This window comes from Thamnophis elegans, chromosome 17, assembly GCF_009769535.1.
Source record: "Thamnophis elegans isolate rThaEle1 chromosome 17, rThaEle1.pri, whole genome shotgun sequence".
NCBI lineage: Eukaryota > Metazoa > Chordata > Lepidosauria > Squamata > Colubridae > Thamnophis > Thamnophis elegans.
In genome coordinates, this window is record NC_045557.1 from 16,611,425 (window position 1) to 16,631,691 (window position 20,267).

Sequence of the window (20,267 nt, forward strand, 5' to 3'; positions counted from 1 at the left end):
CAGAGGCGGCTTCTGCCCTTTCCTGATCACGTGGTCGCCAGGCTCCCACAAGGCAGCCAATCGGAGCGCGGGGATCAGCGAGCTCTCCTCGCGGCTGCTGGTGCTGCTGCGGGTGCTGGAGCCGCCCGGACGGGGCTGAAGGAGGGGCGGGTGAGTGGCGCCTCTTCCCTGCCCCCCCCAACCCAAATGGCTTCCCCTTTGCTGGCTTTTCCCCAGGATTTCATTTCCCTCTTTGCATTGGGGGAGGAGGGGTGTCTCCCCTCTCCATCTCTCTCTCTCTCTTTCTCTCTCTGTTTTTATTTCTCTCTCTTTCTCTCTTTCTCTTTCTCTCTTTTTATCTTTTTCTTTCTCTCTCTCTTTCTCTCTCTGTCTTTATTTCTCTCTTTCTTTCTTATCTTTCTTCTCTCTTTCTCAATCTCTTCTTGCTCTGTACTTATCTCTTTCTTCTCTCTTTTTATCTTTCTCTTTCTTTCTCTCTCTTTCTTGCTCTGTCTTTATTTCTCTTTCTTTATCTTTCTCTCTCTCTCTTTCTTGCTCTCTTTTTATCTTTCTCTCTTTCTCACTCTCTCTTTCTTGCTCTGTCTTTATTTCTCTTTCTTTATCTTTCTCTCTCTCTCCCCCTTTCTCTCTCTTCTCTTCTTTTATCTTTCTTTCTCTCTTTCTCTCTCTGTCTTTATTTCTCTTTCTTTATCTTTCTTTCTTTCTTTCTCTCCCCTTTTTCTTTCTCTCTTTCTCTCTCTTTCTCTCTTTCTTTCTCTCTCTTTCTCTCTCTGTCTTTATTTCTCTCTTTCTGTCTTTATCTTCCTTTCTTTCTCCCCCCTTTCTCTTTCTTTATCTTTTTCTCTCTTTATTTCTCTCTCTCTGTGTGTTTTTATTTCTCTCTTTATCTTTCTTTCTCTCTCCCCTTTTTTCTTTCTTTCTCTCTTTCTCTTTCTCTCTTTTTATCTTTCTCTCTCTTTCTCTCTCGCTCTTTCTCTCTTTGTCTTTATTTCTCTTTCTTTCTCCCCCCTTTCTCTTTCTTTCTCTCTTTCTTTCTTTCTCTCTCTCTCTGTTTTTATTTCTCTTTCTTTCTCTTTCTTTCTTTCTCTCTCCCCTTTTCTCTTTCTTTCTCTCTTTCTCTTTATTTCTCTCTTTTTATCTTTCTCTCTCTCTTTCTCTCTCTGTCTTTATTTCTCTCTTTTTTCCTCCTTTATCCTTCTTTCTCTCTGTGTTTTTATTTATCTCTTTATCTTTCTCTCCCCCTTTATTTATCTCTTTCTTTGTTTTTCTCTCTTTCTCCCTCTCCCTTTCTTTCTCTCCCTTTCTCTCTGTCTTTCTTTCTCTCTTTCTTTCTCTTCTTTGTTCCTCCTGTATTTTATTATTATGATCATAATTTATCACTTGCTGCTTGTATGTACACAGCTTGTAAACCAGAGACAAATTCCTTGTGTGTCCAATCACATCTAGACAATATTCTATTCTTTATTACTGTCCTTCCTTCCTTCCTTCCTTCCTTCCTTCCTTCCTTCCTTCCTTGTTCTTTCTCCTTTCTTTCTCTCCTTCCTTCCTTCCTCCCCTCTCTCTGTCCTTGGGAGTGGAATTTGGAGATCCAGTGGTGTAGAAGGTGTTCCTCTAAAACAGTGTTTCTCAACCTTGGTGACTTTAAGTCCTGTGGACTTCAACTCCCAGAGTTCCCCAGCCAGCACAGCTGTGCTGGCTGGGGAACTCTGGGAGTTGAAGTCCACAGGACTTAGTCACCAAGGTTGAGAAACACTGCTCTAAAACTTACTGAGATGTGCAGCTGAGAGGTATATGGCAGGTAGTCCTGAATTTACAACCACCGATTTAGTGACTCTTCGAAGTGGCATGGGAAAAAAAGTCACTTACAACCAGTCCTCGTACTTAGGACCATTTCAGCATCCCCACCATCGTGTGCTCCAAATTTGGGCCTGTAATGAGGATGGTCAGAATCACTTATTCACCATTTGAGACCTCCCCATCCATCTTCCAATAAGCAAAGTCACTTGGGGACGGCGGATATGCTCAACAACCACTTGGTTCGCTTAACAACCTCAAGTCATTCACATAACGACCAAGGCGAAAAAGATCATAAAATCAAGATGTGCCTCATTTAACAACCGCCTTCCTTAGCAAGGATCCCAGTTGAGGACTGCCTGCAGGGTGCTCGGTTCAGCCAGATGTTCAGACTGGATGCGTCGTTTTTATCCACCTATCGAGCCCCTCCCAAGGACTTGGGATGGGCAGAAGTTGTGTGATTGTGTTAAAAATATCCTCACGGGGTGGAAGCTTCCATTTGTGGTCTTTGTGTGTTAGTGAAGAGTAAACACCATTTCTTCCAATAGCTCTGCAGCTCCTCGTTCAGCCAAGAGTCCTACTGTTCACGGGATGTCCGGGTATCGTGTAGCTAAGAATGAGAATTCTGCATTGTTGCATGAATCTGAGAATTTCATGGTGGCACTCAGCTAATCTTTCCCACAGAGTGATTTTTGGGACCCCCTTAATAATAATAACAAGGTTGGAAGGGACTTTGGAAGTCATCTGGTTCAGTGGTCTCCAACCTTGGCAACTTTAAGACCTGTGGACTTCAACTCCCAGAATTCTCCAGCCAGCAGGAAAAGATAACCTTTGTTATTCCAAGCCTACGTACAAGTTAGATAGGAAGCCTCTGGGAGTTGAAGTCCACAAGTCTTAAAGTTCCCAAGTTTGGGAACCACTGATTTAGGGGGCTGGAGGCTATAATATATGAAGAATGATTGCAGGGATTGGGTATGGCCAGTCTAGGGAGAAGAAGGATTACGGGGGGGACAGGATAGCCTTCTTCAAATATTTGAAGTGAAGGAAATGATATTAAGTTACTCTTTTATAAAATATTAAAAGGTTACTTTTGTATTCTTTTACAATGTTAAATGTATAACCCATTATATTCTTGCCTAAAATGTGTAAATACTTCATTGTGTTTTTGCTAACCACAAAATGTGTTCCGTAAACAGGAAAAGATAACCTTTGTTATTCCAAGCCTACGTACAAGTTAGATAGGAAGCCATCTGCTCAGATGAAAGGCACCAGAAAAAAACCAAAAAACTTGCTGGCTGGAGAATTCTGGGAGTTGAAGTCCACAAGTCTTAAAGTTGCCAAGTTTGGGAACCACTGCCCTAAATCATCTTAGTTGCTCTTCTCTGCGCTCTTTCTAGAGTCTCAACATTTTTTTTGCATCGTGGTGACCTGGCCTTCACAATGCAACGGTCACTGCCTTATGGACGTTGACATTTACGAAGATTAAGTCCAAGTCCATCGTGGTGACCAAAACTGGACGCTGTCTTCCAAGGGCGGCCTTACTAAAGCATTTTTTAAAAGTGTTGTCCTGCCTCTGTTTTGTGTGACAGCTGCGGGGCTGCCCTCCTTCCTCCCGGGACCGACGCCATGTCTGAACGGGAAGAACGGCGCTTTGTGGAGATCCCGCGGGAGTCAGTCCGGCTGATGGCCGAAAGTGCGGGCGTGGAGCTGACCGACGAGGTGGCTGCTCTGCTGGCTGAAGACGTCTGCTACCGTCTGCGAGAAGTGACCCAGGTGAGGGCCAAAGGCCTGGGATACAGAAATTGGGCTGGAAGGGACCTTGGAGCTATACAGGTAGTCCTCGGTTTGTGACTGGCTGCTTAATAAGGCATAATAAGAAAAATGGGCGGCCGCAAAATAAGACATGCCCTGGAAATAAGACCCGATGGGTCTTTTGGTCCAAAAAATATATAAAACCTGGTCTTATTTTACTATTCGTTCCTATTCCTATTCTATTCTATTCTGCATTCTATTCCTATTTCTATTCTGTTCTATTCCTATTCTATTCTATTCTATTCCTATTCCTATTCTATTCTGCATTCTATTCCTATTCCTATTCTCTTCCTATTTTATTCTATTCCTATTCTATTCTATTCTATTCTGCATGCTATTCCTATTCCTTCCTATTCCTATTCTATTCTGCATTCTATTCCTATTTCTATTCTGTTCTATTCCTATTCTATTCTATTCTATTCCTATTCCTATTCTATTCTGCATTCTATTCCTATTCCTATTCTCTTCCTATTTTATTCTATTCCTATTCTATTCTATTCTATTCTGCATGCTATTCCTATTCCTTCCTATTCCTATTCTATTCTGCATTCTATTCCTATTTCTATTCTGTTCTATTCCTATTTCTATTTCTATTCCTATTCTATTCTATTCTATTCTGCATTCTATTCTATTCTATTCTGCATTCTATTCCTATTATTCTATTCCATTCCTAATTCTATTCTATTCTATTCTGCATTCTATTCCTATTTCTGTTCTGTTCTATTCCTATTCTATTCCTATTCTATTCTATTCTATTCTGCATTCTATTCTATTCTATTCTATTCTGCATTCTATTCCTATTATTCTATTCCATTCCTATTTCTATTCTATTCTATTCTGCATTCTATTCCTATTATTCTATTCCATTCCTATTTCTATTCTATTCTATTCTGCATTCTATTCCTATTTCTATTCTGTTTTATTCTGCATTCTATTCCTATTCTATTCCTATTCCATTCCATTCCTATTTGTATTTTATTTTATTCTGCATTCTATTCCTTTTTCTATTCTGTCCTATTCCTATTCTATTCTTATTCTATTCCTATTCCGTTCCTATTCCTATTTTATTCTATTCTTTTTTTTTCATTTTTTTTTTTTAAATTTTTTTAAAAAGATTTTATTGGTAAAAAGAAAATACAACATCCATAACTTGTAAAAAACAATACAACTACATTTCGAGATATTCCCATACTATCAAATCATTATAAACATCAAAGGTTAGGTGTCTTATTCCTTCCCTCCCTCTTCTCTTCCCTCATTTCTTCTTTTCCATACCCTTTTCTTCCCTCCCCCCCTTACTTCCTTCTCCCCTGCCTTCCCTCCTTTCTTTTCTCCTTTCCTCCTTTCCTTCCCCCTCCTTTCCCTCCCTCGATCCCCCCCTCCTTCACACATACCTTCCCTCCTTCCCTTCCTCTTTCCCTCCTCCTTTCTTTTCTCTTAATCTCCCTCCTTTCCTCCCTCCTTCCTTCCTTCCTTTCAACACTCCTTCTCTCTTTCTTTCCCTCCCTCTTTCCCTCTATCCCTATCCTATATCCTATCTTATTCTAAAGGCCCCTTTCCCGCCAGAATGGCAGCGTCCCCGTCCCCGTCCCCCCCCCCGATAGGGACCGATGGGACCCGGCAGCTGCTTTCTGATTGCTGAGCCAGGAGCCCTCCGGAGGGGCCACTGCGCAGCGCTTCACGCAGGACGCGGTTGGGCAGGGCGGGGGGGGGGGACCCTGTGCTTACGCCGGACTCCTTGCCTCCCTGCAGAACAGCTCCCAGTTCATGAAGCACACCAGACGGCGGAGGCTGACGGTGGAGGACTTCAACCGGGCTCTGCGATGGAGCAACGTGGAAGTGAGGAGTGGGGGGAGGGGATCTGTTGCATTCCACCATAGCCAGAGACGCATACCGTCTCAACTTACAACGCTTCATTTAGTGACCATTTGAAGAAAGGCAGTTTTTCACACCTATAACCGTGGGTCACATGATCAAAACTCAGGTGCTTTGCAACTGACTCATATTTACGACGGTCGTAGCGTCCTGGGGTCACGTGATCCCCTTTTGTGACCTTCTGACAATGGGGAAGCCAGGCTCACTTAACAACCGTGTGACTCGCTTAACCTCAGCAGTGATTCAGTTCACAACGGCGGCAGGAAAGGTCGTAAAACGGGGCAAAATTCTCTTAACAGCCGTCTCGCTGGTAGCAACAAAATTTGGGGCTCAATTGCGGTTGTAAGTCGAGGACCGCCTGTAGACAGAACTGTGGTGGCTCAACTAACAACTGCAGTGATCCGCTTAACAACTGTGGCAAGGGAGGTCGTAAAACGGGACAAAGCTCACTTAACTGTCTCGCTTAGCAACAGAAATGCAGGGCTCGGTTGTGGTCGTAAATTGAGGCCTAGGCAATGAAATGCCATCGTTGCCAGGGCAACCAGCAACGTGGCTGGCTGAGGAATTCTGGGAGTTGAAGTCCCCAAGTGGTATAAAGTGGGCGGGGCTGGAGGCCAGTACGGAGCGTGAGGCTGTTCCCCCGTTACAGGTGGTGTGTGGCCATGGCGCTCCGGAGCCTCTGCCCTTCCGGGCTGTTAAGGAAGGAGAACTCTACTTCCAAGAAGACCGTGAGGTCAACCTGGTGGAGGTCGCTTTGGCCAACAACCTCCCCAAGGACTGCGCGGAGACAGCCGTGAGAGGTAGGCCAGCGGGATGGGAGGCCACCCAGTGATCTCCTCCCAGTCACTCCCTGGCTATGGAGCTGCCTGGGTGGCTGATAAATCCAAACATCTACAAGAGTGTTTCTCAACCTTGGCAACTTGAGGATGTCCAGGACTTCAACTCCCAGAATTCCCCAGCCAGCATTCGCTGGCTGGGGAATTCTGGGAGTTGAAGTCCGGACATCTTCAAGTTGCCAAGGTTGAGAAACACTGCTCCAGATGTTGTGGCTGCTCCATCACTGGAGGTTTTTCAAGAAGAGATTCTGGGAGTTGAAGTCCACAAGTCTTAAAGTTGCCAAGTTTGGGAACCACTGCCGTAAGCTAAAATACTCCCTTTGGAGCAGCGGTAGAAAGTCACCAGCAGTTTCTCATCAGTTTCTGCGCAGCATCTCTACCATTGTTTCTCTCTTCTCTCTTAGTTCACATCTCTTACCTGGATGGGAAAGGCAACCTGGAGGCTCAAGGCTCAGGTAAGGATCGTTAGCGCAGGTTGGGCTTGTCCTTCTTGAAACAGGCCAGCACAATATTTCTTTTGAGAGCAACAATTGTGATTTTTTTTTTTTACTTCGTTCCTTGTGATGTACCCGTGGTTCGCTCATGAGGCCAATGTTGAGAAAAGACACGGACACGAGCTTTCTCGGGATGAGGCGACCCAGATTGGGGGTCTGGGAGCCCCTTTTATTGAGATAGGACAAAGGCAGGAGGGGCAATCAGCATGTGATTTAAGACAGCCTGTCAAACTACAATTGCTAATCTACTGCTCAGGGAAGTTCTGTCTATATATGGTCAAATCCTGGGCGTCGTTGGGTAAGGCACATCTAGAGTGAACTATCAGGATGTTATGTTACGAACTATCAGGATGTTATGTTCTTTAGGAGTTTGCTTTTTCCTATGTGGTTCAGCGTGGCTGTGCATGCCCTGTTATGCACTAGGCCATGGGTGACCCACACCTACACAAGGAGTTATATGACAACAGTTCATCAGAGGTCAGATATTGGAGCATTTCACCATCCAGCCAACTTTAGGGTATGTGGACATCAACACCCAGCATTAGGCTGGCTGAGGATTTCTGGCCGTTGAAGTCCTCCCATTTTGAAGCATGCTGGCCAGGGGATTCTGGGCGTTGAAGTCCATACATCCTAAAGCTGCCTGCCTTGAAAAACATTGGTGGGTTGTGTGGCCAGATGTGTAAAACTGGGACATTTCAAGTGTGCGGTGAATGCTTTTTTGCACAAATGGGGAATCTGTGAATATTTCTCAGCAACTCCCTCTCCGAAGGGATGGGGGGAAGTGTCATTCAAATGGTAAGTCGGTTTCCCACTCTACCCTCTCACTTCCTTTCTGGGGTGCCAAGGTCTCCTCTTCCTTTCTGCCCCCAGTGCCCAGTGCCGTCTCCGTGCTGACAGATGACCTGTTGAAGTATTACCAGCATGTGACTCGAGCCGTCCTGGGCGATGACCCTCAGCTGATGAAGGTGAGTCGGGGGGTCCTGCTGATACGAGAGGACAGGAGTTGGGGGGGAAACAAAGGGATTTGAAGATGGTGGGGCCCAAGAACCCTCAAATTGGGTTCTTGTGGCTGATCCCACCTCTACTGGGCAACTGTTTTGGGGACCCACCTGTGAAACCTTCAGATCTAGAGGAAATTACCTGACAGGGAGAATGATCAGCCCATGGGACAGAAGTTGCCTTCAGAAGTTGTGGGAGCTTCATCTCTGGAGGCTTTCAAGAGGAGACTGGACAGAAGGACGTAGGGCAGAGGGTCTCAACCTTCCTAATGCTGTTCCTCATGTTGTGGTGACCCCCAACCATAAAGTTATTTTATGTTTTCAGTATTTTTTCTAAAATACGTGTTTTCTGATGGTCTTAGGTGACCCTGTGAAAGGGTCGTTTGACCCCCCAAAGGGGTCCCAACCCACAGGTTGAGAACCACTGGTGCAGGGTCTCCTGCTTGGGTGTGGGTTGGACTAGATCAGTGTTTCTCAACCTTGGCAACTTGAAGATGTCTGGACTTCAACTCCCAGAATTCCCCAGCCAGCATTCGCTGGCTGGGGAATTCTGGGAGTTGAAGTCCAGACATCTTCAAGTTGCCAAGGTTGAGAAACACTGAACTAGATGACCTACAAGATCCAACTCTGTTAATCTATCAAGTACTCGGCATGACTAGTCTAGGGAAGAGAAGGACCAGGGGAGACAGGAGAGCATCTTCCAATATTTGAGGGGCTGCCCCAGAGAGGAGTTAGGGGGTCAGGCTGTTCTCCAAAGCCCCTGAAGGTCCAGAGAAGGAAGAATGGATGGAAGGAGAGATTCAACCTGGAAATGAGGAGGAATTTTCTGACAGTGAGAATGATCAACCCATGGAACAGAAGTTGCCTTCGGAAGTTGTGGGAGCTTCATCCCTGGAGGCTTTCAAGAGGAGACTGGACTGCCATTTGTCAGAAATGGCGTAGGGTCTCCTGCTTGGGAGGGGGGTTGGACTAGATCAGTGGTCCCCAACCTTTTTATCGCCGCGGACCAGTCAGCCTTTGATAATTTTACCGTGGCCCGCTGAGCGCGCGCAGGGACACACGGGGCTCTCTTCCCTGGAGCCTTTGCGCACGGCCCAGGAGCTTTTGCGCACGGCCCAGGAGCCTTTGCGCTGCAGCGATCATGTCCCCCGGCCGCTGCAGCGATCATGTCCCCCGGCCGCTGCAGCGATCATGGCCCCCGGTCGCTGCGCGGCCCGGTGCCAGGTACTCCACGGCCCGGCACCGGTCCGCGGACCGGGGGTTGGGGACCACTGGACTAGATGACCTCCAAGGTCCTTTCCAATTCTGTTAATCCGTAACAAATGTTGACCAAGACCAACGAGTTGAACCCGTCTCTCTCCTTCCTGCCTAGGTTGCCCTCCAGGATTTACAGACCAATTCGAAGATTGCGGCTCTTCTGCCTTACTTCGTCTACATCGTGAGCGGGGTGAGTGAAGGCTGCGTCCTTCCTTCCTTCCTTCCTTCCTTCCTTCCTTCCTTCCTTCCTTCCTTCCTTCCTTCCTCCCTCCCTCCCTCCCTCCATCCATCCATCCATCCATCCATCCATAAATTGCTCCTTCTTCTCCATTCATGAGGAGCTGACCCAGATCATTCGCCATTTTAGTTTAACTTTGCAGCATCGGAGACCAGAAATGTTTCCTCTCTTATCGACATTAACTGGGCCTTTTGGAAGTTGGCTTTAGCCAGCAATAACGCTCTATTTCATAGAAAATTATGGGATGCAACCAGATAATTTCTGTAAGGATAGAGATGTCAACTGCCCATCTAGTAAAGGCAAAGGTTCCCCCTGCACATATGCACTAGTCGTTCCTGACTCTAGGGGGCAGTGCTCATCTCCGTTTCAAAGCTGAAGAGCCAGCGCTATCCGAAGACGTCTCTGTGGTCATGTGGCCGGCATGACTCAACGCCGAAGGCCCACGGAACACCGTTCCCTTCCCACCAAAGGTGGTTCCTATTTTTCTACTTGCATTTTTTACCTGCTTTCGAACTGCTAAGTTGGCAGAAGCCGGGACAAGGAACCGGAGCTCACTCTGTTACGCGGCGCTAGGGATTCGAACCGCCAAACTCCCGACCTTCTGATTGACAAGCTCAGTGTCTTAGCCACTGAGCCGCAGCGTCCATCTAGTGAACCCCCCAAAAAAGGAATATTGAAGGAAGCAAAGTGGTTCAATCTTGGCAGGATTGATGAGTGTTTAGATAAAAAAACAGAAAAAAGACTCTTTGTGCAAACAGAGAAAGTTAACCGGCCAATCATTTTTTAAAAAAAACAATTATTTATTTTTGAACAAAGACAAACAAACATCAAAATAAAAAAACTCATCTTCCATTACAAATTGTAGAAAGTGTGTCAGTTGGTTACAGTATTTCCATGCATCTCTTCCACAGTCACCACCTGCTTTTCATATCAAATCACATATTTTAAATTCACCTATATTCATGTATATCACAATTATTATATCTCAACCTTAATTTGACTATAATTGTTTTTACGTCCTTTTATATATAATATTCAAAATCTAGAATAGGATTATATGATGACATTCCATTAAATCATCCTAAAATCATCCAATCACAATACGTCTTTATAACATATTCTAGATAAAGCTTTTAAACCTCCTCTCATAATCTCCATGTGTTGTTTATATAAAATTTCATATTATCAAACTAATATATCTATATGTATTGTTATCATTATTAATCATTATTTAACCATAGCTATTGTCACTTCCTTTTATACATACCACTAATAAACTAAATTTACCTTAGTTTTTATTATACATTTTCATTGCATCAACCTGTATCTTTCCAGTAATAGTGCAGTCTTATATCTCTTGCCATTTGTAGCATTAATATTCTAGTTACTTTCTTAATAAACCTTGTTTGAACTTCTCTTCGCAACATGTTGTTCCTTTCGTATCTCATAAAAGCTCGAAACCCAGCATCTGCTCTTTCCATCGGCTTATCTTTGGTTATCACTGGTGCTTCTGCCAAGATTTCTCTCCTTATCTCCGTCAATTTTTCTCTTTTTTTCTTCTTCTGTGTTTTGAAGTCTGGGGTAGAGTTCCAATCCATCCATCTCCCCTTTCCATATTCCGCTCTTGCCATTACCAACCATGCTCACTTTGTTTTCTTATCTCTCTGCTCATTTTTTCCCCTCCATTTTTTGAACTCTGTCCTCCACATTCTTCATTTGATAAACATCCTCAGTTTTTCCATCAAAAAAAAAATGCTCTCACCAGTGTGAGTTTCAACTGTTCTGGAAGATAATTGCTCTCCGATTCCAGATCATTTATTCCCATTTCCCTCGGAGGAAATAAATCAATAGTGTTCAACCTCCTTTATTGTTACCCTCGTATTTAAATTGCTTTAAAGATTTAATTACATAGTTATTAATTATCCGGCACCAGCTTGGGGCTGTGCCCAGCGGGGCCAATGCCCACCAGCCCTCCCAGGGGCTGGAAGGGCCCTTGGAGATCTTCTAGTCCAACCCCCTGTTCAAGCAGGAGACCCTTTCAGAAAAATGGCTGCCCAGTCTCTTCTTGAAAAGCCTCCTGGGATGGAGCAGCCGCAACATCTGGAGCAGTGTTTCTCAACCTTGGCAATTGGAAGATGTCCAGACTTCAACTCCCAGAATTCCCCAGCCAGCAAATGAAACAGGTTGAGAAACACTGATCTGGAGGGAAGCCGTCCCACTGATGATGGCTTCACACAAGGCCTCTCGCCAGAAAGACAGCCAGCCCCATCATGATGGCGTCTGAGGCTCATCTGCCTGGGAGTGGGGACCTCCCCGCTGTCTTCAGATTGTCTCTCCTTGACACCCCCGGGTACTGTGATGGCGATTACTAAGGCACACAGGTGCCCTCTGAGGGCACACCAGCCATCGCCCCAGCCCAGTTCCACCGCACATGTGTGCGCTCCACTAATCTGGCCTTCAGTTCTCTGCCACGCATGCACGGGGAGAGGGGGGGGCTTCCCCAATCCCCTCAATCCCCCCCTCCCAGCGCACACAACCTTTCTCCTCCATTTCCGTCACCTTCCCCGAACTCTGCAGATTCCCTCCCTCCACAGGTGCAGGAATGCAGGAGAAAGCTGGGCGGGTAGCAGAAACTGCAGAGATCGGGGAAGCCAAAATGGGGTACCGGGGCTTCAGGTGCCCTATTTTGGGCCTGGAAAGCTGCCTGCACCAACCTGGAAGCTGAAATTGGGGGTGGGGCACATGCTCAAGGGGGCACTGGGCACCACAAGGGTTTTTACCCTCCCTGCCCTCGTAGGCAGGGCCTCTTGGGGAAGGCCGGGGTCTCCCTTGGGTGAGACGTTTGCTCTCTGGCTTCCTTTGCAGGTCAAGTCGGTCAGCCACGACCTGGAGCAGCTCCACCGCCTTCTGCACATGGCCAAGAGCCTCATCCAGAACCCCTACCTGTGCCTGGGCTCCTACGTCAAGAGCCTCATCGCCAGCGTGATGTACTGCGTGCTGGAGCCTTTGGCTGCCTCCATCAACCCCCTGAACGACCACTGGACCCTGCGGGACTATGCAGCCCTCCTCTTGGGCCAGATCTTCTGGTAATGCCCCCCCCCCCCGAGACCCCTCCCCCCCCCCCCCGGGAGCCCCATGCTTGCGGGTGATGGCCAAAGACCGCGGAGAGCCTCAGTGGAAGACCTGAGATCAAAATTGGAAGAGAGTTCTCTGTAACTCAGAGAGTTGAACCGTGGTATCCTCGGTGCTCTCTGCTGGTAGACATCTCATTAACCCAACTAGGTTACACCCTCAGTGCTGGGAAGGAGTAGGGCTTGCAAACAGTATGCTTTAAATTTCTTCCAACACTCTGCCCGTTGTCCTGGAGCCCCTCTGACTCATTGGTCTTGGTGGGGTCCTGGCTGGTTTTCTGGCAGACGTTTCATTACCAAAGTAGACGACATCATCAGTGCTAGAAGGGAGTGGGGTTGGGGGGGGGGGAAGGAGGAGAAAGATAGAAGGACAAAAAGAAGAAAGAGGAGCTGGAGGATAGTGGGATCCTTGCTGCTCTCTGAGCGTGGTTGTTTTCTTGCAGACGTTTCATTACCACACTAGGTAACATCATCAGTGCTAGGAGGAGGGAGTGGGGTTTGTGGAATGGAGGAGGAGAAAGAGGAGGAGGAAGGACGGTGCCCGTGGGGTCCTTGCCATTTTCTGAGCTGGATTGTTTTTATCCAGACATTTCATGGCCCAACTAGGGAACATCATCAGTGAATGAAATTTCACAAGCAAACATGAATGCACTTCATTCATTGATGATGTTCCCTAGTTGGGTCATGAAATGTCTTCCTTTGGGGAAGATTTCTAGGGCCATGTGAACGTTGTGGTTGTGCAGATTTAGCCAGGGGAGATTTTAGCTGTTTATAGTTTAAGGCGGTGATATTTACGAATATATAGTTAAGGTTGCCCAATCTAGACAGCATCCTAAAAAGCAGAGAAATCGCCCTGCCAATCAAAAGGAAGGCTGTAGTTTTCCCAGTTGCAACAGAGCTTGGAGCATAAGGAAGGCTGAGGGCCAAAGAATGGAGGCCTTTGAACTCTGGCGCTGGAGAAGACTCCTGCATTGAGTCCCTTGGACGGCAAGGCCATCCAACCGGTCAGTCCTGGAGGAGATCCACCCTGGCTGCTCTTTAGAAGGCCGGATTCTGAAGAGGAAACTCAAAGGCTTTGGCTACCTGATGAGAAGGAAGAAGGACTCTCTGGAGAAGAGCCTCATGCTGGGAACGATGGAGGGCAGAAGAAGAAGGAGACGGCAGAGAAGGAGGGGGCTGGATGGAGTTGGTGTGAGCTTCAATGGTCTCCAGAGGAGAGTAGAGGACAGGAACAATGTCCAGGGGGTTGCAATGGGTTGGACACGACTTCCCAACTAACAACAACTACTCTATCTATCTATCTATCTATCTATCTATCTATCTATCTATCTATCTATCTATCTATCCATTCATCATCTAGCCATCCATCATCTATCTATCTATCCATCCATCCATCCATCCATCATCTATCCATTCATCACCTATCTACCTACCTACCTATCCATCCATCCATCATCCATCCATCCATCATCCATCCATCATCCATCATCCATCCATCCATCCATCCATCTATTATGTATGTATGTATGTATGTATGTATGTATGTATGTATGTATCTATCTATCTATCCATCCATCCATCCATCCATCCATCCATCCATCCATCCATCCATTCATCATCTATCCATCCATCATCTAACTATCTATCTATCTGTCTATCTATCCATCCATCCATCCATCCATTCCTCATCTATCCATTCATCATCTATCCATCCATCACCTACCTACCTACCCATCCATCCATCCATCATTATCCATCCATCATCATTATCTATCTATCTATCTATCTATCTATCTATCTATCTATCTATCTATCTATCTATCATCTATCTATCTATCTATCTTCTATCTATCTATCTATATCTGTCTATCTAGTATGTATGAATGTATCTATCTATCTATCTATCTATCTATCTATCTAGTATGTATGTATGTATCTATCTATCTATCTATCTATCTATCTATCTATCTATCTATCTATCTATCATCTATCTATGTATCCGGAAAGTCCCTTAGACTGTAAGGCCATCCAAGCGGTCAGTCCTAGAGGAGATCCACCCTGGCTGCTCCTTAGAAGGCCGGATCCTAAAGAGGAAACTCAAAGACTTTGGCCACCTAAGGAGAAGGAAGAAGAACTCCCTGGAGAAGAGCCTCACGCTGGGAACGATGGAGGGCAAAAGAAGAAGAAGGGGGCGGCAGAGAAGGAGGGGGGCTGGATGGAGTTGGTGTGAGCTTCAAAGGACTCCAGAGGATGGGAGAGGACAGGAAGGCCTGGAGGAACGTGGTCCAGGGGGTCACGATGGGTTGGACACGATTTCCCAACTAACATCAACAAAGTTATGGTTGTACAGTGTAGCACTGATGATGTTACCTACTTTGGTAATGAAATGTCTTCAAGCTGAGAGAGCACCAAGGACCCGCCCAGCCAACTGGGGGATTCTGGGAATTGAAGTCCCTGCCCCTTTGAGCCGCCACGGGTGAGAGACCCTGCTTTAAGGCTGTGCGTCAACTCACCAACGGGAGCCATCCCCACTGAAGCCAAGGTGGTTCGGGGCAAAGCACCCACGACGCCCCTTGGGCTTTCCTCCCCCCTTTCTCAGGACCCACGGGGATCTGGTGAGCAGCTTGTACCACCAGATCCTGCTCACCCTCCAGAAGGTGTTGGCCGATCCCGTCCGCCCGCTATGCTCGCACTACGGGGCCGTGGTGGGGCTGAACGCCTTGGGATGGGAGGTAAGTGTGGTGGGCTGCCCCATTGGTGGTTTGGGGGTACCTCCCCCACGCCTGCTGACCTCTCACGGGCCTCTCCCTCTCCCCCTCCCCTCCTCAGGCGGTGCAGCGAGTCCTCTACCCCCACCTGTCCACCTACTGGTCCAACCTGCAGGTGGTACTGGACGATTACTCCGTGTCCAACGCTCAGGTCAAGGCTGATGGGCACAAGGTGTACGGGGCCATCCTGGTGAGTCTCTCGGGCCAACCGCAGTGTTGTAATATAGTTCCTTGTGTAGGTGTGGGTCACCCATGGCCCAGTTCATAACGGGGCATGCAGAGCCACGCTGAACCACACAGGAGAAAACAAACTCCTAAAACTCCATAACATCCTGATAGTTCATAACATAACATCCTGAGATGTTCCTCATCTTCTTTTGTAAAGAACTGTAGCATTTGCTGGCAGTCCTCGACGTACAACCACAATTGCCGTTGCTTAGGGATTCAATGAATACGGGAGACGCGCCTGGTTTGACAACCGTTTTTTGCTGTGGTCACTAAGTGCATCCTGTTGATTTTCCCCATTGATTTTCCTTGCCGGGAGCCGCCTGGGAAGGTCACAAGTGGTCGTCACGTGATCTCCAGACGCTACAACCGTCATAAACACGAACCAAGCGCCTGAATGTTGACCCTGTGACCACGGGGACGGGTCATGAGTGTGAAAAACGGTCACGTCACTTTTTCCATGCTGCCGACATTGAACAGTGTCTAGGACAGTGTTTCTCAACCTTGGCAACTTGAAGATGTCCGGACTTCAACTCCCAGAATTCCCCAGCCAGCATTTGCTGGCTGGGGGATTCTGGGAATTGAAGTCCAGACATCTTCAAGTTGCCAAGGTTGAGAAACACTGCACTAAGTGAATAGTTGTAAGTCAAGGACTATCTGTAAATGCGAGAAGGTCTCACAAGTCTCTGTTTTCAGCAACACTGGACTCTCGAATGGTCCTTAAACAAACCGTCATATGTTGGGGACTAGTTTTGTGCTTGATCCAGTGAAGGGAGGGAAGGATGCCTGTGTAAAAAAGGAATCATTGTGTTGTGGCCTGTCAGCCCCTCCAGGAGCCAAATCAGGGAGGGGGGGGAGCCTGGGCTGTCCGTCAGCCCCCAGATGGAGAGTGACCACCCCCCAGGTCTGGAGGTGGCTGATGAGGAAGAGGAGGAACAGCTGAGCCCAGTGCCTGACGCCTGAATGCGCAGAAGGCAGAGGAGAGGAGAGCAGGGGAAATCTATGGGCTGGTCCTTGGGACGGAAGAGCCACCGCTCCTAGTGAAGCCCCATCCGAGCTTTGGGGATCAAAGGCGGAGATGAATAGATGGGGCAGACAACTACTCCTCTCCCGGACGGACGGACTTCTTAGCCTGCGGTGAGAGAGGAACCTTCTGCCGGGGCTCCTCATAAAGGAATCTTTGAGTTCACTTCAGAGGGTTTTGCGTGTTTGGGGAGCTGGTTGCATCTGATTTTGTTCATAGAAATGATGTGGGGCTTCAATGATGAGACGGCTTAAACGTTGGTGTGCGAATAGGGGTCCTTTTCACATTCACATATTTCATTGTGAATGAGTGGGGGGGGAGGCATTGCGTTATGGGTGTGGACACACATGCGCTCCAGTGGTGGGTTCCGAATCCTGTTCCAACCGTACCGGCGTCACTCACATGGACATGTGCGGTGCGCACGCCTGCGTTGTAGCTGTAAACGACGCTTCCCTAGGCCTCCATGACGCTCCAGCTGCTCGGCGGAGCGTTGCGTCTGCTATAAGCGCCATGCGTGGAAGCGCCAAAAGCTTTAAAACACGGTAAGGAACTCGGGCGGGCGGGTGGTTCCTCTGGAGCACCATACTGGAACAGTATCCGATGCTCTGGGCAGGCTCTGGTACACCTCGTACCAGGGTGTACAGCCTCCAACCCACCACTGGCGCGCTTCCCCGCTTTTGGCATGCCTCGACCAGAAGATTCACTATCACTGTTCTAGACCAGCGGTTCCCAAACTTGGCAACTTTAAGACTTGTGGACTTCCAGAGCTGGCTGGAGAATTCTGGGAGTTGAAGTCCACAAGTCTTAAAGTTGCCAAGTTTGGGAACCATTGCTGTAGACTAAAGAATGAAGGGGCTGTCTTGAATTCTGACCGGCCCAAATCCAATTTCAGCAGAACAGGGCATTAACCGGGTGCCCTGATAACTAGTGGTTGGAGTTGGGGGGCAATTATGGTGTTTAAATTATCTCCCCACAGGTGGCCGTCGAGCGGCTTCTCAAGATGAAGGCCCAGTCCCTCTCGGTGCCCATCCAGGCCGAGGGCGGGGGTCCTCAGGGGCGCCCGCGGGACGGTGTGCCTTGGCTCAGCCCCCTCCAGGACGCTCAGGTGGAGTTCGGCTTCGGCATCGCCAGTCACCTGCTGCAGCTGGGCAGTGGGGGCCCCCAAGCCGGGGTGGGCATCCCCTCCAGCCCCCCGGCCGTCCCGCTCCACGAGATGTACCAGGAGCTCTACTACTTCTTCGGGGACAGCCTGGCCACCCGCTTCGGCACCGGCTCGGGGCTGTGCCCAGCAGGGCCGATGCCCGCCAGCCCTCCCAAGACCACCGACACCAAGAAGGAGCAGCCGGCCTTCGGCACCGGGGACGCCGTGCGCAAGATGCCCCAGCTGACCGCCAGCGCCACCGTCAGTCCGCGGGACGAGGAGAGCCCCCGCCCGGACTTTTCAGCCAGCCGGCCGGCCTTGCACCGCTCGGCCAGCCTGGCCCGTTCCCGCAGCGCCCTGCGCCAGCAGGGACACCGCCCCGTCGCCCGGGACGTCTTCCAGAAGTGCCGGTTTTCCCTGCAGGGGGCGCCCCACTTCAGTTTTGTGATCGCCGGGCGCCAGGTGGAGCACCGGTGCCAGGGGCGCCTCTTCCAGACCTGTTTCCTACAGCACCATGGCCCAACCCACATCTCGCGCTATGCCCAGAAGCTGCCCATGATCGGCCGGACCAGCAAACCTGCGAAAAAGTGGAGCCATTCAGATTATTCCCTGTACTTACCTCTCTGAGCAAGGGGACTTTTCCAACCCTTTGGGAGTTCCTGGGGGCCCTCACCCAGAGACACCCCCCACCCTCACCCTGGGGGCCCTTCCATCCAGGACCTGTCCCCAATCCTTTGGAAGGGCCCCCCGAGGGATTGCGGCTTGGAAATCTGGGGCTACCCCCTTGGAATAGCCAAGCCCCCTTAAGAATTCAGTGGCTGATGCTTCCTCTTGAAGGTTCCACCACAAAAGCGCGGTAGACAAAAGCGCGCTCGACGAAAGCGCATACGTGACATCATCACAGCGCAACGAAAACATCGCGTTGTGAGCGGTAAATTTAAAATTAAAGCGAAAACCTTACCCTAACCCCCCCAAACCTAACCCTAAACCTAACCCTAAACCTAACCCTTAACCTAACCCTAAAGCTAACCCTAAAGCTAACCCTAACCCTAAACCTAACCCTAAACCTAACCCTAAACCTAACCCTTAACCTAACCCTTAACCTAACCCTAAACCTAAACCTAACCCTAAACCTAACCCTTAACCTAACCCTAAACCTAAAGCTAACCCTTAACCTAACCCTAAACCTAACCCTTAACCTAACCCTAAACCTAACCCTAAAGCTAACCCTAACCCTAAACCTAAACCTAACCCTTAACCTAACCCTAAACCTAAACCTAACCCTTAACCTAACGCTAAACCTAACCCTAACGCTTAACGTAACCCTAAACCTAACCCTTAACCTAAACCTAAACCTAACCCTTAACCTAACCCTAAACCTAACCCTTACCTTTATGTGAATCGGCTTGCTTTAATTTTATTTTAATTTCAATTTAATTTATTTTTAATTTTTTTCGTTGCACTGCTGATGACGTCAGGTACGTGCTTTCGTCGAGCGCGGTTTTGTCTACCGCAGTTTTGACGGGTCACGCCTCTTGAATTCCCCAGCCATGTGCTTCTCTCAATGTTGTAACCAATGGAAGAATACGATTGGTACTTAACCCTTCCCCCAAAAAACTCCCAATTCGGCTTTGACCCAACCTGCAAAAAAGGGGTGAAGGAGGCAGGATTTTTCTTGGGGTGGGAGGGTGAATTCTTGTGGGGCAGAAAGAGAGAAAGCAGAAGAATTGACTTTGAATGATTTGCTTTTCAAGGAAAAGCAGGAAATGCCTGTGATTTGCTAATGGAAACCTTGAAGCGGAATTGACTTGGAAAAACTTTGGGAAAATTCCAGTTGAAATGGAGGGGGGGGACTCTCTGTGCTGATTCCACACACAAACACACACACACACACACACACACACACACACACACACATACACCAAAAGACTTGATTCAAAACAGCCGCAGTTCTGCTCTGGCCTTCCTGCGGAGAGACGAAATAAAATATTCCCTGCAATTTATGCTTGGGTTTCAATTCCCAATATTGGAGGAAGATTTCAACATCAGCTGGAATTGATGACTCTGAGAATTGTGTGTTGCCTTTTTTTGGGGGGGGGGAGGGCAGGAAGGAGCGAGGGATGGGCCGATCCTCGATCCGGTTTGGAAAGTATACATTAAAAGTAAATGAATCATTTGAACATGCTTCCTCCCCCAGTTGTAAAACGGAAACGGTTTCTTCCAATGAGCACAAAACTTACGGTTTTGCAAAGAAAAATAAAGAGAAATCGAACTTCCTGTTTGTGCTAGAAAAAGGCTTGGGGGTGGGGAAGGAGGTGGATTTCTCCTTTTCCGTCACTCTTGCCCAGTGGTTCCCAAACTTGGCAACTTTAAGACTTGTGGACTTCAACTCTTCAGAAGAGCTGGCTGGGAATTCTGGGAGTTGAAGTCCACAAGTCTTAAAGTTGCCAAGTTTGGGAACCACTGCAGTCTTGCCTGTTTGCAGAAAATGCTGCTAAAATAGGCTTGCTGACCGGGAATTTAAGAGACCCAGTTTTAGGATATATTCCAGACTGCCCACTGGGCTAAAATGCAGACAGGGTAACTGATAGATCTCTCTCTAATTGCAAATACCTTTGCAATTTTCACTCCCTTCTCTAGCCTGTCCCCAAGATCTCCTTCGGAGTTTCTCAAA

General features: G+C 48.0%; 1 protein-coding gene across 1 annotated transcript; it reads left to right on the forward strand.

The window, feature by feature from the left end:
• Positions 1-57: 57 nt before the first annotated feature.
• Positions 58-18,494, forward strand: TAF6L (TATA-box binding protein associated factor 6 like). The gene is made up of 11 exons (XM_032234454.1): positions 58-150; positions 3,384-3,567; positions 5,359-5,445; positions 6,131-6,281; positions 6,722-6,772; positions 7,682-7,776; positions 9,182-9,256; positions 12,170-12,390; positions 15,035-15,167; positions 15,265-15,393; positions 17,429-18,494. The coding sequence occupies exons 2-11, from the start codon at positions 3,421-3,423 to the stop codon at positions 18,218-18,220; spliced, it is 1,881 nt and encodes a 626-aa protein (XP_032090345.1). The 5' UTR covers positions 58-150; positions 3,384-3,420; the 3' UTR covers positions 18,221-18,494.
• Positions 18,495-20,267: the final 1,773 nt, after the last annotated feature.

What these genes read in the sequence shown, in the direction of transcription:
- TAF6L (XM_032234454.1), top strand. Translation starts at nt 3,421, where the DNA reads ATGTCTGAACGGGAAGAACGGCGCTTTGTGGAGATCCCGCGGGAGTCA. An exon ending in CGCGGAGACAGCCGTGAGAG is followed by an intron (nt 6,282 to 6,721) that starts GTAGGCCAGCGG and finishes CTTCTCTCTTAG; the next exon opens with TTCACATCTCTTACCTGGAT. An exon ending in CCTGGAGGCTCAAGGCTCAG is followed by an intron (nt 6,773 to 7,681) that starts GTAAGGATCGTT and finishes TTCTGCCCCCAG; the next exon opens with TGCCCAGTGCCGTCTCCGTG.